General features: G+C 45.8%; 1 protein-coding gene across 1 annotated transcript in view; it reads left to right on the top strand.

Annotated features, from left to right (window-relative positions):
• Positions 1-18,143, top strand: part of GALNT17 (polypeptide N-acetylgalactosaminyltransferase 17) — a 413,795-nt gene that overhangs the window by 199,979 nt on the left and 195,673 nt on the right. The window contains exon 3 of the mRNA XM_061154024.1: positions 2,997-3,163. Coding sequence (XP_061010007.1) covers positions 2,997-3,163 — 167 coding nt within the window. The remainder of the gene's footprint in view (positions 1-2,996; positions 3,164-18,143) is intronic.

Raw genomic sequence — 18,143 nt, 5'->3', positions numbered from 1 at the left:
AGGGAAGTGCGGAGATTTTAGCTGAGCGAGAGCGCGAGCAGAGATGATATACTGAGTGACAACAGAGTGGCCCAGGACTGGGAGGTCTCATCGAGGTCAGAGAGTGGGTGTTTGGGGGACACACAGTGGGGAGAACCGGAAGGCAAGGAGGTTGTGGCTGTTGGAGGTGGAGACAGTCTTGGTGCAGCGGCTCTGGATGGTGAGAAGCCATGGGAGTTTTGAGATAATTCCACTGCCCAACTTGGGGGGGGCGTTGTCCTTCTGGTCATCTCTCATCGTGTGCCAGAGGCTCCCTTCTGTGCTGAGGTGGTGTCTGAGGCTGTGACAGGAAGGAGAGATTGGAAAGACAGGGTTCCAATGAGACCTGACACCTCAATTTGGTGCAAACTTGGTTTCCAAACCACCACAGGGCAGTGTATCTGTGAGGGTCCTCCAGAGAAATAGAACTAATAAGATATCTGTCTGTCTACCTATCTACCTAGCTGTCTGTCCTTCCATCCATCCATCCATCCATCCATCCAGAAGCTCTCTAGTCCTGGAAGGCTGGTCTTTCCATTGATGGGTACATTGCATTTTCCCAGGGCTCTCAAAGACTGAGCTCACATGATCCTTAGAAGGACCTTAGCCAGGCACCCAGAGCTAACTACGGTAAGGATGGTGTGGACAGTTTCAGAGATGAAGAAGCGTGAGCCGTATGCCCAGGGTGACAGGTTCAGCGTGTGGCAGAGAGCTTTTTTACTTCTGCGATGCCCCCACAATTTACTGAATGGCCACCTTGACCGTGAAGGGGCAAGATCAGCGTCCCCATTCCCCAGAGGGTCCCAGGAGTCCCGCTCAGCAGAGGGAATTGCCGAGAGGCTTAACCCACAGCTCAGCCTCAGTGGCAGCCTGATCCCATTGCCTGTGGCTGGAGAAGATGCTGCTGCTGGTACAATGCCATCTGGCCTCTTTGCATCTTCATTTCCAGGGCCAGAATCTGATAAAGACAAAAGCCCAAAGAAACCAGGCCTGGGAGTGCATGCTCAGTAGGTGGGTGTGTACGGTGGGGATGCTTGCGTGTATGGTGAGGAACGGCCTGGGAGGGAGCAGCGCCAGCCTGCCAGCTCAGGATGGCTGCCGGCCACATCGAGGGGGCTCCGAGGGACCTTCTGGGATGCGCCCCCTCCACCAGATCGGCACAGTAAATGAGATGATTCCCTCCAACAGCCCGTGAGCCTGTCAATAACCACTCTAATCTCCTCGGCAGCCCCCAGAAGTGAATTTACAGCGTCGTGGTAAAAATGAGGCTGCATGATCAATGGATCCCCGGACAGTCTCCTCCAGGAGACACAAATGTGCATTGTAACAAAACTTTATTTTCTTCCGAAAATTGCCTACATGATTAATATGGCCCGACACAGCCCAAGCTGTTGAGCATAAAAAACAGCTGTATTTCCTGCTCCCTCTTCAGTGCTGCTTCCCTCTCACTCCATCCCTTCATCTTGTCCTCTTTGTTTTGCTCTGGAACACATTGTCTCATACATTGTACAGTCTCACACATGGAGGAAGAAGACGCATTTGAAATGCACTAGCTCTGTCTTCCATTCTGCTCTGTTTCCACTTGGTGTTTCAAAGTGGCTCAAACTACACATAAAACCCAATCCCCTAGTGCTCCAGGGAGAGAGCACTGGTGCTTCCATCACTGAGCCATGCAGAGCCAGATCCCAGGGTACCAGTGTCATCTCTTACATCATCAGGTGCCTCCGGGGAGGCCCAAGCTCTATACCCCAGAGTCCAGCCTGGATGAAAACATTCTTCTCTTGAACCCCAGGGCTTCCCAGATGGTGCTAGTTGTAAAGAAATTGTCTGCCAATGAGGGAGACATACGAGTTGCAGGTTCACTCCCTGGGTCAGGAAGATCCCCTGGAGGAGGGCATGGCAACACACTCCAGTATTCTTGCCTGCAGAATCCCATGGACAGAGGAGCCTGGCAGGCTACAGTCCAGAGGGTCGCAAAAGAGTTGGACACGAGTGAAGTGACTTAGTGCACACTTGAACTCCTGCCTTCAGAGACGGAGAAGTTGCTGGATGTTAGGTCCCATTTCCGGCCCCCAGGCAGATTCTAGGAATGCTTGCAAGAAGAGTTAGGGTGTGTCAAGCAGCACAGTCATAGTGGATAGAGGACCCTCGGCCTTGATTTTGATTAATTTCATGTGTGTTTCATGTCTCTTCCCAGTGTGTATGCTCCCTGAGAGCAGAGGTCTCCTGCATAGTGCTGGGTACTTAGTAGGTCCGAGAGATGTCTTAGTTTGGGTTCTCCCACAAACCGACTCTGAAACAAAGACTTGAGAGCATCAGTTTATTTGGGCAATGAAGAGAGCACCACTAAGGGGAAGTGGAACTCGGAAGGGAAGGCATCCCCCAAAGTGGGAGTTATATGTAAGTTGTGGGTGATGGAGCTTAATCCTGCAGCGGGAAAAACTCAAGGGGTCCATGGAAAAGCCACCCCTCAGAGTCAACCAGCTCAAGGACTGAAGCAGCTGGGGGTATTTATACATCATTTCCCAGCCACCTCTGGATGAGAACTGATGGTGGTGTGAGTGTGCATCAATCAGTCAGGTCCAACTCATTGCAGCCCCGTGGACTGTAGCCCGCCAGGCTCCTCTGTCCATAGGGTTCTCCAGGCAAGAATACTCAGAAAGGTGGGTGTGTGTGCTGAAATGAGACCAGGTGGTACATGTGAGTACGGCCTCCAGGATACAGTCTATGTGTGCCCAAGCCTCATGCTTCCTTTGGGGTGGTAAATTTGGGAGAAGTGAAGCTGGTTTTCTTAACTTTCTCCTCCTTAGGTTTTTTTTCTCAGTTCTTAGCCAAGAGAGGCCAAGAGGGAACCAGCGATTCTCGGCCTGGGAGAACATGTACCAGGATCCAGCTGACATCCTTACCGCGTGCAGCCCCACAGTGCCTCTGCCTTTCTCCTTCCACTGACTCTGCTCTTCCCTGCTCTCTTCCTCCAGGTGTAAGGAGCTGAAGTACTCCAAGGAGCTGCCCCAGATATCCATCATATTTATCTTCGTGAATGAGGCCCTGTCGGTGATCCTGCGTTCAGTTCACAGCGCAGTCAACCACACGCCAACCCACCTGCTGAAGGAAATCATCCTCGTGGATGACAACAGTGACGAAGGTATGGGGGCCGCCAGCCTGCAGGCCAGTTTTTGAGAAGATGCAAGCACCCAGTGCATCAGTGGAGGGGATGTGCCCTTTATTTCATTCCATCCTGAGCCCAAATGTCTTTGTCTCCTGTCTCTGGGGCATAGCTGGGGAATGGGGGCTGTTTGGGGGGAAGTAATTCAAGCAAACGCTAGTTCATTACTCAAGTCCTCTAGGGCAGGGGTCTCCCAATCCCCCCCAGTCTGCACAGCAGGAGATGAGTGGCAGGCCAGCACGTGAGCAAAGCTACATCTGTATTTATAGCCACTGCCCATCGCTCACATTACTGCGTGAGTTCCACCTCCTGTCAGATCAGCAGCGGCATTAGATTCTCATGGTAGCGCCAACCCTACTGTGAATTGCACATCCGTGGGATATAGGTTGCATGCCCCTTATGAGAATCATCTGGAAACCATCCCCATCTCCTCCATGGAAAAACTGTCCTCCACAAAGTCCATCCCTGCTGCCAAAATGGTTGGGGATCACTGCTCTAGGGCTCTTAATAATAAATAACTGGTTATGTGTCTAGACTAATTCCCCTCTTCATATTACCTAAAGTAGATGACATGGAAGAGCTGAATTCCTCTGCAGTCCCCCAACCCCATCTCCCTTGTCTTTTTCTGAGAAGCAGAAGAAAAAGGAAAGTTCTGTCCTGTGATGGGAACTGTTTATCATATGTCAGAATTTCCTTCTGTGCCACTGTGCCCAAAAATGACTGTAGGTAGAAGTGCACCGTGTTTTGCAGATCTTTTGGTGTTCAGTTCTGCTAGGAATGATGGCTCAATTAAAAAATATAAAACAAGCAAATATTGGATGGCAATAACAAAATGCCTTTGAAGTCCTTGGAGATGGAGATCTGGTGTCAAGGTGGTTGTAGAGGGCTTGCTTTGGCTAACTGTGCCTTTGTTTTGCCTCTCGGCCTACAAAACTCACTGCAGGGAGAAACCCACACAAGCTGAGGACCTCAAATAAAGGCAGCCAGTGTGCATGCTTAAAGCCAGCAAGGTTTATCTTCTGAGAAACTAAAGGATTAGGGGCAAACTGAACTCCTTGCTTTTGGTGTGATCAGTAGAGGATTACCCTGTGCTCCTGGGTCAGGAGAGGGTGAGGTAAAGGCAGGATGGTGTCACGGACCCTGTTGGAAACCTGATTATCTTCAGGAGCGCTGAGGAGTCTACCACATTTCATCAGCCCAGGAATTGAAGTCCCCCTGCCCCTTCTGAACCTGCTGACTATTACCAGGGAAGGGTTTGAGTAGATCTGGACCCAGTAATGCACCCTCAGGGCATCACCATCTTCCAGGCCTCCAGAGTTTGAGGACTAATGAGTCATTTGCTGGATTTTTCATATCCTTATTTTTCTCCCTTTTTCTGTGGCCATTTCATGATCTATTTTCTTCTAAAACTGACCTTGAGAGTCTTCTTTGGGAGAAGGAGGTTCTTTCAGTTCCCTGAAGCCTTGTAAGTCGTGGCTCCATTGGCTTTCTCTGCAACCTCTCAGCTTGCACCTGCAGACCTCTGGCTTCAGACGTACTTCCAAACTCTCTGCAAGGAATCCTGGCTCATACTTCCACTCCATTTGCTGGCTAAGTCCCATTTATTCCCCAGGTGTCCCCTATCTGTCACTTCACGGGAGATTCCTTTGTTGACATCCTGAGACACTGGCTCTGTGCCGCCTCAGCTCCCTGAACCCTCCTGTAGCACACAGCACGTGAGGTCACTGTGTCCTGCACAGATAGAGTCCTTATGCTGGGCAGGATCTGGTTTCACAGGGCCTGGCTGGTAGCCAACCCTCTGTGAGTCTGACCCTGTTACTGCAAAAGTTCGTGTGCCAGACACACAGTGAGGTCAAACCAGCAGAAACACTGGAGTTTGGAGCAGACAGGGCTATGCAAGGAGACAGGTGGCTCATGCTTAAAAAGCCCAAACTCCTGGTAACATTTCAGCAAAGCACTTTTAAAGGCGGGGGAGGGAGGCACCAGGTTAGTTGTCACAAACTTCTTGGTGTTGGAATCCTTTGTTCTTGCAACTGTCCACTAGGCCAGGTCAGGATGTTCCTCTAAACCTCCAACAAGACTAATGTTATTCTCTGTTCTACTTTTATCTCTGGTTGAGTGGAAAAATGTTATACCCTTAAAGGTTAGAGCCTTGAAAATAGGCTGTCTTGTATGTTTCAGGCTATAGGCAACATTCTTTTACAAAAGGTGCAGAGCCAGCATGGCTAAGCATGACAGGCAACAGAGCACAAAGGTTAAAGTAAAAGGAACAGATCTAACATGGAGTCAGATTTGTTCTTCCATTTGCAACTCAGCTGGACAGTAAGCAATGAAGCTGAATAGGACTGGGAAGGAGTGTTAGGGGCTAGCAGTGAAGTGACCAGAGGTGGTGCAGAGCAGAGTTGGAAGACCCAGAGAAGAAAGCAGACAATAGGTGCTAGACTGAATTGGGGGTGAGGACACACTACCAGTGGGGCTCCTTCCCCAAGGGGAGATCTCAGCAGACTCAGCCTGCGAGGAAGACATGGAAGGACAAGCTAATGTCAACCAGAACATGAGCTCTGAGAGAACAGGGGTCTCCGATAGATGTCTTAGTGTGGGTTCCCCCAGAACAGCACCTGAAACTAAGATTTGAGTGCAGTAGTTTCTTTGGGAGGTAAAGTGTATCATCCGAGGAGTAGTAAGACATCCGAGGGAAGTAAGACAAAGAAGGGAAGGGAAGGGAAGGCAAAGCCAGAGTAACGCCTACCCCTCAAGAGTCCATGTACTCAAGGGTGAGGGAGCTGGGGTATTGATACACTTTTAGCATCAGATGCTTTCACATCAGCGCCTTCTGGAACCCTGACTTGGAAGAAGTTCTGCATCATGAGGTCTGAGGTGGGTCTAAGAATTTACATTTTTCACAAGCTTCCTGGTGTGCTACTGGTGTAGGGACCACACTTTGAAACCCACTGGGTTAAGTACCATTTCAGTGGTTCATACTTCAGGTCTAAATGAAGATGTTTAGTGGGTGAGAAAAAGTGGGGAAGAGGTATTTGTTTCAGTCTGAGCCTAAAGTTAATTCTCATTCATTCTCCTCTGTCCCCTGAGATACCTAGGCAACCCAGAATGGACTACATTAATAGAGTTTCCCTCTTTTCTGTCCCAGGTCTAGCATCTATATTTTTCTCCAGGCTAAACGTGCCTTCTGTTTATCTGGAAGAGCAATTTAAGTTTTTTTTTTCTTTGTGACTAGTATTAACAGATTTTGTAAATGTTCTATACACACTTGAAAAGACCCCCCCACACACTGTAATCATGAAATTGAATTCCTGCCAGACATCAATTTTGTGTATTTAGCTAGACTATGAGTTTATTTTCTTAAGTCTTTTTGATAATGGTGTTTTAAAATCTCCTCCTACAATATCTACTCCTTCCTGTGTTCTTAATAACGTTTGATTTCTGTATCTTGTTGTCAGTTTCTTTGGCAACTATAGATTTGTATCTGCATGGCTTCACTGTTAGCAGTGGTTGTTACCATTATGTAATGCTCCCTTTATCTTAAAAACATGCTTTTTTCCCCCATGCATGAATATAGTTTGTCTACCATTAATATTGTTATCCTTGCTTACCTTCTGTTTGAATTTGATTAAAACACTTTTTCAAGCCTTACCAATTTTTTTCCGTGATCTTAAAAGTAATGCATGCTCTTTGTAGGGACATTTGAATCTATCAAAAAGTGCATATAATTGGACAAAAACAAATACCAAAGAGACTAACTAGAAGCAACTGCTCATTTACCCATGTTCTCACCTCTTTTTTTCATGCATGTTTTACACTAGGTTCCTATAATAAAAACAAGTTAATCTTTTTCTTGTTTTCCTTCCGTGAACTGTGAAGCAGAAATATCCCTTTTCATTAAAAAAAAAATTCTGCAACCATCATTTTAATGAGGGTAGAATGGTTCTTTCTCAGGCTGGTAAAGACCAGCTCAGGTGGGAACTGTAGCCCTTCACTTCCATGTTATCACATACATTCAAGGAAAAAAAATAGGCTTTTAAAGGAATTAAAAAAAAAAAAAAAGACTGGCTCAGGGAAAAGGGAGAATAGTCAGGTGACTCTGGATCTGTGTACACAGGTAAGTCAGGGACTTTCCTAATTAGTTTTTTTTCTAAGTCATTTTCATTCACCTTGAATATTGACATTGGCCTACATTAAGCCCAAGGAAGGGGCAATTCTTTGTATCCTTGTGAGTTATTATACTGAAATCACTCCTATGTGGCCACATCTGACCTTGCTAGCAGCTTCCTTCTTGGCATCTTTCTCATCTGGAGGCCCTGGCACTACTGTCTTCTGATTGTTCTCCAGTCTTCCTCTTTCTGCTTCAGTTGGGATCACTCATGGCTCTCCAGCTTTCCGGGTAGCTCAGCTGATAAAAAAAAAATCCTCCTGCAATGCAGGAGACCTGGATTTGATCCCAGGGCTGGGGAGATCACCTGGAGGAAGGCATGGCAACCCACTCCGGTATTCTTGCCTGGAGAATCCCTGTGGACCGAGGAACCAGGAACCTGGTTGGCTACAGTCCATGGGGTCACAAAGAGTCAGACACGACCGACCAACTGAACAGCAACAAAGGCTTACAAAAGCTTCTTCAGGGGAAGGCATCTCGGTCATCAGTGACCCCAGAGAAGCACAGGGCTTACCCTGGTGGGGGCACCTGGTGGGGCTACTGTGTGAACCAGATAGTGGGTATAAGGCAGAAAGCTGGACAGATGGAATGGACTGACCTGTGTTTTCTGCTTCTGACCTCATCAAGGTGTAGTGCCTACCTTCAGGGGGAAGTAGAAGGATGAAATCAATGTCCTCAGCTGATCCAGACAGCAGGTGTGGAGTACCAGCACACACTTAGCCTCTGGTCAGAACATCTAGTTATGGGGAAGAATGGGGACCAGACTCATTTGAATGATCTACCTGCAGCTTTCAGTGTGGTCAGATTGCAGGGGAGATAGTAATAATAGCCCTCAACACATCTGCGTCCAGTCACACCACTCCCATAAGGACAGTTGGCCGTGGTGCGTCTAGCTCTCTTCCTCGTCCTCCCGGAGCTCTCATTTGCCCCCCACTTATGTTGGATTCCATCTCTCTTTCTTGGTTTACGTTCTTATTTTGGTGAAACTCAGCGTCTCAGGCTTCCTGAGAAATATTATAAGGAAGATAGAATCTTTTGAGATCATCCATGTGTGAAAAAAGCTTTGTCGTAATCTTTCTTAGGACAGAAATATGATGTGTGAATGATGACCTGATTGAATTAGATATCACCTTTTTTTTTTTTCCAGAATGTTGATGGGCTTGCTCCATTATTTTCCATCTTTCAGTGTTTTTTAAAAGAAACAGAAGAGTCCTGATTCCTTCATCTTTTGCATGTTTCTTTCCTGAATCTTCATTTTGTTCATGGAGGTTGGAAATTCACAATGATGAGCCTTGCTGGGTTCATTTTTATCCTTTGGTCATTCAGTGGCATCAGTGTGGAATCTACTGTCAGTTTTTGGAAAATTTCTTGGAATATTTAATTGGTAATTCCTCCCCATTCTTCTCAATTCTTTCTTTAGGCATCTCCAATTATATTCCCTTATTAAACCTCCTAGATGGAAACCCTTAATTTTCTTATCTTCTCTCCGCTATCCTTCCTTATCTTTTTGATCTGATATATTTGCTTTCTTCAATTTTATTTACTTTCCCTTCTTTTCAGTTTTTTTTTTTTTATTTCTGCTATTGCGATTTTGCTTCCAAGTCCTCATTTTTATTCTCTGGAAGTTTCTTTTTATAGTGTATTGTTTTTATTTAATGGAAGCAATATGTTTTCTGATCCCCTGGAGGATATTAATAATGTCTTGTTTGGTTTTTCAGTTTTCTCCCTGTGTAGTCTGTTTCCACAACATGCTTTCTTTTTTTCCTCTTTGTTATGTAGTTTCTGTCTCCCACCTTGGGGGCTTTCTTGCATGTCCAGCTAGCCTATTGTCTGCTCATGATTACCTCTTAAAAGGTGATTAGACAGCCAGGGGCCGGAGGAGAGAAAAATAGGGTGTTATTGTATCATGGATTCAGAGTTTCAGTTTGAGAAGATGAAAAAGTTCTGGAGATGGATGGTGGTGATGTGCTTGTACAACAAGGTGATTGTATTGACTCTCACTGAACTGTAAAGTAAAATTTCGCACTATAGATACATGTGAACACACACACACACTGAGTGTTTAGGCTTCCTAGGTTTGACAGCAGCAGCGTCAGACACACCTGTCAATCTGTGAATCCCCTTTGCAGGCTCCCTAGCTTTGTGGTTGATGTCTCATCTTGTATCTTCTCTGGCCTTGAAGGTCACAGGTTTATTTAGTTATATTTGAACACCTTTCCTATAGTCTTCAGCAGCTTGTGTCAAATTCGTGTTATATTCATCATCTTATCTCAGAAATTCTATATTCATTTTTAAGAACTTTCATAGAAACTGAATTTGTTCTCCAAATGCTTGTACTGTCCCATGAAAAGTATGTGAACCATGTCTCTTTGTATCCTCACCAGCACTAGGCCTTATTCATCTTTGTCATCGTTGCTGTTCTGGTGAGTGACAAATGCATATCATTTTTCATTTTTAAATCTGCATTTTTGGAATGTTAGTGGTGTTGAACACTTTTTCGTATATTTGACCATATTTTCTTTCTTAATGGATTTGCCTACTAATGACACTCATTTTTTTATTAGAATATTTATCTTATTGATTTATAAGAACTTTGTATATATTAAAAAAATTTTTTTTGCCTTCATCTTATAGATACTTCTCTCAATTTGAGCTCTTACTTTAATTTGTTGACAATGTTTTTAGACAAGCATAAATTTTGCATTTTTATATAGTCAAATCCATCAGTCTTTTCCTCGAGTAATGTCCTAAGGAAGTTATTTATAATCCTTAGAAGGTACAAATATTTATGCGTATTTTCTTATAGGTAAACATTCCTTTTCAAAGTAAATTCCAACAAACTAAATATTTTTATATCAGGTCTGAGAAAGTTTTAATCTAGAGACTCTTTTCTGAAAGTATGGTTATCTAAAGGTATTTAATAATTCATCCTCACCATTTATTTGAAATATTTGTTTTCATATGGTAAAATATTTTAGATTTGGAAACATGGAGGCTGAATCACATGAGGACTGATTGGTTATGAAGGAGGGTAAACAAGAGGGAGGGGTCAGAGAGGAGTCCCAGGGTCCTGGTTACAGTGACAGGACAGGTTGGTGCTCTCCATTAAGATAAGGAATATGGTGGCACAGTGGTAAAGAATCTGCCTGCCAATGGAGGAGACACAAGAGACACAGGTTCGATCCCTGGGTCAGGAAGATCCCCTGGAGAACGAAATGGCAACCCACTCCAGTATTCTTGCCTGGAAAATTCCATGGACAGGGGAGCCTGGTGGGCTATAGTCCATGGCATCGCAGAGTCAGACACGACTGAGCAACTGAGCCGCCACTGGGTTTGTGAGAGGGACTGAGTTCATCTTTTGGATATGTCAAGTCTAGATTCCCCTGGAACTTTGCTGTGCCTTCCAAACTGAAGGGTAACATTAGCCATTAAGTTGAAATAATATTAGAAACTTCTTCATTTCCACTATTATAATCTTTAATGCATAAAATTATTTGCATAATACATGTCTTACAAGTAGTTTTTAACTATTTTTTTAAAAAACTTTCTTCCTCTTTTCCTTAAGTAGTATGTGGAGGTCTTGGCAAAGGCACCTACCTTTTCTGAGCTTGAGTAAATTGTGGGTGATAGTGGCCTTTATGCAGAGTTTAAATTATGGGCTTTCTTGGTGATACTTGTAAAGCACATTGTATTGAGTTGGCCAAAAATTGATTCAGGTTTCTCCATAACATAGTATGGAAAATCCCAAATGAACTTTTGGCCAATCCAGTAGAAGTTCTGGCAGTATAATAAAATGTGTAACTATTGAGTGTGCTTGTGGTGTTACTTGATTTGCCAACTCTAGCTTATTCCTCAACATCTACTTTTGCATCACCTCCACTGGGAAGCCTTCCTGGATTTCCTAGATGTAGCTGGGTTGGGGACCCTCTCTCCTCTGCTCCTGGACATCAGTGTATCATTTGGCTCAGCATTTAGCTCTCTGTATTATCCCTGTGCACTTGCCCACCTCTCAACTGTAAGATCCTTGAGGGCAAGAACCATAGCCCTTCTACACTCGTGTCCCCTATGTCTTATGTACTGCCAAGTTACAGGGCTGGCTGGATATGTTCCTTTAAAAGGTATGTGTGCAAAGCATCTTTTGTACTTCCCCTGGCATCATCCTGGGAGTTTTTGGGTTTAGCGTTGTTCTATTGGATTGACCAAAAAGTTCATTCAGGTTTTCCCATATAAAAAACCCAAACTAACTTTTTGGCCAACCCAATACATATCTTGGCTTCAATGCCCTTGTTGTTTTCGTTTAGATCTCAAAAGCCACCTGTCTCCAGTCATCAAGATTTGCGTCTCTTGGTGCCCTGGGCGGCCGTAGACCTCGTCACTCACAGTTCCCCGTGAGTGAGCACCCCTGATCAAGCACTTCTCTTGGTTGTGTGTTCACTGGTTGAAAGCATGATGTATCGAGTTAGAAAACTCTTTTCAGTGGAAGGCTCAACCCTCTGGGCTTTCAAAAGGGATCTCAGAGAAGGCATACTGGCATTGTTTGCTTTTCTTCTTGGTTTATCATTGCCGAGATAGGAGAGGTCTTGTGTTTCGGGAAGATAACATTTTTCCTGTGTTGAGGCTCTGAGTGAAGTGGCGAGGGGACACCTTGTTATCACACTGCTCCGTACTGGGCCAGGCTTCCTTATTGGAACAGCACCTGCCTCTCCCCGACCTGTAAAGAGCCTTCCTAATCGGAAATAATACTTGTTTTTTTCCCCAACCAGATCACTGCAATGTGACAGCATTTGCTCTGTGGGTCTGTAATCACAATTAGGTTGTACATTTGCATTTCTCCCTGTGGTTTTCAGGCCATGGGGAGGAGAGGAGGAGTGAGTGTATCTTTACACTAGAGATAATGTGAGAACCTCAGCTAAACCTTCCTATGTTAACTGCTTAAAAAAATAACACCGTAAAACCTCGTTATTTTCAAATAATTTTAGATTCACAAAAAGTTGCAAAAATGTACAAGGAGTATTATGTGCCCTTCTCTGAGTTTCCCCCACTGGTAACCTCTTGAAAACTACTACAGAGACTTCCCTGGTGGTCCAGTGGTTAAGAATCCTCCTTAACCACTGGAGCGGATGAAAGATTGACCCCTGATCAGGGGACTAACATCCCATGTGCCACATTGCAGCTAAAGAGTCTGCACTGCAATGAAGGATCCCCAGTTTTTTAGTCCTTCATCAGTGGGAGGAGATTTGGGTGCTGTGAACACTGGTGTACAGATGTTGATACAAAAATAAATTTCCATTTCTCTGGGATAAATGCTTAAGGGTCTCATTGCTTGAATTATGGTAAACACACATTCACTCGAACTTTCTGGTCATTTATTCCATCTATGTGACAACTTGTCTTTAAAAATCAGATTAATTGTGTGTCTTCCAACCAAACTTCCAGTGGAGGAAAAGTTTTCTGTTTTAACCTTGGCGACCTTGACTGTGATACCAAGGGGAATGGGTTGCATTCCTATAGAACAAAAAGTAACTAAAAAACTATGTTGAGGGACTTCCCCAGTGGTCCACTGGTTAAGACTCTGCACTTATAGTGCAGGGGGCGCAGGTTCGATCTCTGGTTGGGGGACTAATATCCTACATGCTGTGTGGCAAAAAAAAAAATTAAAAAACAAACAAACAAAACAAAATGTATGTTGAAAGTTTTGCCTTGGGATCAGATTTGGGTTTCCATTAGATAAGACCCATTGGGCTTCTCAGGTGGCACTAGTGGGAAAGAATCCACTTGCCATTGCACAAGATGCAAGAGACTCGGGTTCGATCCCTGGATTGAGAAGATCCCCCGGAGGAGGAAATGGCAACACACTCCAGTATTCTTGCCTGGAAAATTCCATGGACAAGGGAGCCTGGTGGGCTATGGTCCATGGGTTGCAAAGTCGGTCCAAAGGACACGACTAAATGACTAAACACACACACACACGACCCAACAATACAAGGTCCTGGAGGGGCTTATACACCCCAGAGATGAGAATGAGTCTGGGCCCAGGGAAAGTGAGGCCCAGGCACTCAGACATAATAGTGTTCTTCTTCCCAGGCTCTGCTGTCTCTGAGCTCCTCCTTCCCCTGTTGGCTTGGGAAGACTGGCCACCTCCAGTTTTCCAGGCCATCTGGAGGGAAGCATGGCTGCAAAGATGGCCCAACGTTGACATTGTAATTACAGCTTCAGTCATTGTAGGGGGACAGGACCACCTCTCCAGGGGAATCTGAGGGAAGGGAACTGGTGCTCTAGTTTGGGTCAGATGGCCTTCACTGGACCTGCTAACTGTGGCCAGGAGGACAGGGTAATGCATAGAACTACCACGCTCCAGTAACCCTGGGGAAAATCTCAAGAAATAGAGGGAGCAGCGTGGACAAGCACACCGTGGACCTTGCATGTTGTAACCACATCCATGGATTCACGCTTGGGGTTCCCACAAGCTGGGGCAATCAGTGAGGCCTCTGAGAAGGATGTGGCACTTGAGTTGGACCATGAGAGACAGTTAGAACTTGGACATATGGATAGGAGGGAACAGCAGTGAAGGGAAGCAGATGAACCTGGATCTCAGGGCACAAATGCTTGGAACGTAGAGATGTTACAGACCAGGGTTCTTGACTTCCTTGTGCTTAGTCACTCAGTCATGTCCGACGCTTTGTGACCCCGTTGACTGTAGCCCACCAGGCTCCTTTGTCCATGGGGATTCTCCAGGCAAGAATACTGGAGTGGGTTGCCATGCGCTCCTCCAGGGGATCTTCCCAACCCAGAGATTGAACCCTGGTTTCCCACATAGCAGCCAGATTCTTTACTGTCTGAGCCACCAAGGAATAGAAGTTGATCAAAGGCCAGACAAGAAACTCAGGCGGGGCTTTATTGGGGCCCCTGCTGCAGCAGAGGGGAACAAGAAGAAACAACAGGTTCCCTTGCTTGCTGGCTCCCTGAGGTGGGGGTCCAGCTTATTCCTTACGTGGGACGAGGGCAGGAGTGGGTCCAGGGGTGGCTAAGCTAGTTTGCCCGCCCCTTAGGTGGTGTTGTGTGCAGGGGGTCTGTGCATTCCCCTGCTTTTGCTCCAGGTTCTTCCAAAGTGGCAGTTGGATATTTTCGTCTCCTTGTAGCTTTTGTCCAGAATTTGCCCCAACCGCACTTTCACGCAGTCATTTTTAGTCTCATGCAGTCTTTTTGTACTCTGTTGCTCAAGGACAGGTGGGTTCAGACACAGGCATTGCAGCACTGCAGCAGAGGGTCCCAGCTCCCAGCCTGTCCCAGAGAGGAAGGTGGGCAATGGGATTCAACATGTAAGAATTGATGGACTTTCAGAGAGAGAGTCCCAGTCAGAGATGGGGGACTTGCTGAGCCACAGGATTGAAGAGGGGCAGCATGATCACATCCTGTGATAATGCTGAGCAGCCTCAGAGCAGGAGGGATTTAAAAAAAAAAAAAAAAAAAAAGCTCCTTGAACAGCCTGGCTGGGGATGGGGATCAGGGAAGCTGACCGGTGAGGCAGAGGGAGAGGTAGGTCAAGGAAATGCAGGGGTCGGTGGAAATACAGTCAGAAAGGCCAGACATGGGCATTTTCACCTTTGTTCCCCAAGGAGCAGTGTTGGAGCTTTAATCTTATTTTTTTTTTGGAAAAGTGAAGTGGATCCTGAGTTGGCCCTGATGAGAGGGTCTTTAGATCTCTTTAGCTCTGAGCTCTGGGCAGTTTGCTGGGCAGAGGCTCTTTGGCCTCAGGCTGTGCTGCAGAGTCCGGGAGGGTCTGGCACCTGCACCAGGATGGAACAAAGCCTTCCTCCTCTCTGACCCTCGGGGCACGATCTGCCTTCTGAATCCTGATGGCCCGGTCCTGCCTGGCCGCTCCTTTCCTTGTTTTACACACAAAGGAGGACATCTGGCTTCAAGGGGGCCTGCTAGTGAATGATCCCTGAAGGAAGTCAAGGAACCAGGGTGGGGGCCTTAAACACAGAGGGGCACTGACATGCCATTCACCCTCCTGGGCACAGCTTCATGGTGCTAACTGAGCCCACACAGAGTCTAGACCACACCCTCTGGTACTGGGAGATGTTCACTGATACCCATGTGAAAAAATAAGTTTATGGCCCTAGGGGCTATCATACAGAGTCAGAAAGAGCAAAGCAAATATATATTAGCACATACATGTGGATTCTAGAGAAATGGTACAGCTGAACTTATTTGCAAAGCAGAAATAGAGACACAGACGCAGAGAACAAATGTGTGGACCCCAAGGCGAGGAGAGGGGGTGGGATGGACTGGGAGATTGAGATCGACATGTTTATACTACTGTGTATAAAATAGGTAACTAGTGAGAACCTGCTGTCTAGCACAGGGAATTCTTCCCAATGCTCTGTGGTGACCTAAAGGGGAAGGAAATCCAAACAGAGGGGATGTATGTATAGGTATAACTGATGCACTTTGCTGTGCAGTTAAAACTGATGCAACTTTGTAAAGCACCTATACTCCGATAAAAAGAAAAAAATGCAGGAGTCAGGGTCCTACTCAGCCATCCTGGTCCTGGAACTAGGACTCTGGAGGAGTCCCTGGCAAGGGTCACGTCTCTCTGTGCTCTCCTTCTTCCTTCTGGTTCAAGACTCCCTCCCCACCCTCGAAGCCCTGCTATCCCCTCGCCAGAGTCATCCCCTTGTTTCCCAAGACATGTCTATTCTCTGTTCACCCGTACACAGAGACACATCCAATGAAAAGTGAGTAACAAGTTTAACACTCATTGAGTGTCTTCTGTGTGCCCGGCTCTGAGCTAAGTGCTTTGCAGGCATCCTCTTATTTAACACCCTAAACAACCCTCTCAGGTAGGGACCATTGTTGTTCAGTCGCTAAGTTGCATCCGACTCTTTGCAACCCCATGGGCTGCAGCACACCAGGCTTGCCTCTCTTTTCACCATCTGCCAGAGTTTGCTCAAACTCACGTTCATTGAGTCGGTGATGCCATCCAACCATCTCATCCTCTGTCATCCCCTTCTCCTCGGGCCTTCAGTCTTTCCCAGCATCAGGTTCTTTTCCAGAGAGTCGGCTCTTCCCATCAGGTGGCCAAAGTATTGAAGCTTCAGCCTCAGCATCAGTCCTTCCAATGAATATTCAGGACTGATTTCCTTTAGAATGGACTGGTTTGTTCTCCTTGCAGTCCAAGAGACTCTCAAGAGTCTTCTCCAACACCATAGTTCAAAAGCATCAATTCTTTGGTGCTCAGCCTTTTTTTATTGTCCCGCTCTCACATCCGTCCGTGACTACTGGAAAAACCAGAGCTCTGACTGAACGGACCTTTGTAGGCAAAGTAATGTCTCTGCTTTTTAATACACTGTCTAGGTTTGTCATAGCTTTTCTTCCAAGAAGCAAGAGTCTTTTAATGTCATGGCTACATTCACCGTCCACAATGATTTTGGAGCCCAGGTTCCATCCCTGGGTTCCAGAAGGCCCCCTGGAGAAGGCAATGGCAACCCACTGAAGTATTCTTGCCTGGAGAATTCCATGGGCAGAGAAGCCTGGTGGGCTACAGACCATCAGGTCACGAAAAGTTGGACACAGCTAAGCGACTTTCACTTCACTTCCAAGGACCCATACTGCCTTTGACCTTGGAGAATTCAGGGCTCTGAGGTCCCCAAAATACCAGAAAAGGGGAGACTGACCAGATAACTTACTCTTATTCCATTCCTGGCTGACAACTACATTTAAGGAAAACTCCAAGAAGGGACCAAACGCTGGGCTCTCCAGGGTTTCCTGTGTGCCATTTTGCTCCCCATGAGCACTGCCTCCCCGTCCAGATGGTGAGTTCGGTTATTTCAGAGAAGAGATTTGCCAGCTTCAGAGAGTTCAGAATCAATATCACAGTAAATAAGAAACATAATGAAAGAAAAACACACTCCAGGCTGTAGACAAATTTTATCGCTTAAATTCACATGTTATTATTAGAATCAGCTGCAAGTACCAGATTTTCAACTGCCTTTTGATGGGGTGAGATAGGGGAATGCTCTTAATTTGGGGGAGCAATCTGGAGCCACCCCCAAAGAGGCATTACAATATTTTCCTGTGGGGTTGGGCTCCTTGTATTTATTTATTTTTTAAGGTGAAATTTAAATGGAAGAAGCAGTAGAGAGGGATGTCTTAACAAAGGAATAAAAGCAGAGATGGCTTTCCTTTTCAAAATCTCTCTCCTACATGCACTGCTCCATGTGATATATTTAGTTTAACACTTTGGTATTTTACACCTCACATCTTTTTTCTTGCTTCTTTTCGTCTTTTGCTTTCTTTTCTCCTTGCTTTGATCTCACTGTGGCATCGCCTTTAAAATGCTTTCATACACGCCGAAAGCATCCCTTTTTAATCTCCCCCATTCTTCCCGAAGTTTCTAGCTCTCGCCTCACCTCTTTTTTCACTCCCATAGTCAGACAATGCATTATTTAAGTCCGCAAAACTGAGAGATGCCCAGAGAATAAAACATGCAATGTAGCCCCTGTCTGTGTTATTTTGTCTTGTGTTTTCACATGCTTGCTCTCGCTCTCTCCATGGATGTTATTTTTTCACTTTTTATTTTATATTGGAGTATAGCCAGTTAGCAATGTTGTGATAGTTTCAAGTGGACAGCAAAGGACTCAGCTATACACATACAAGTGTCCATTCTCCCCCGAACTCCCCTTCCATCCAGGCTGCCACGTAACACTGAGCGGAGTTCCTTGTGCTCTACAATAATAGGTCCTTGTTGGTTATCCATTTTAAATGCAGCAGTGTGTACCTGTCCAT

Source organism: Dama dama, chromosome 10 (assembly GCF_033118175.1).
Source record: "Dama dama isolate Ldn47 chromosome 10, ASM3311817v1, whole genome shotgun sequence".
Classification (NCBI taxonomy): domain Eukaryota; kingdom Metazoa; phylum Chordata; class Mammalia; order Artiodactyla; family Cervidae; genus Dama; species Dama dama.
This window is presented reverse-complemented; position numbering and strand designations above follow the sequence as displayed.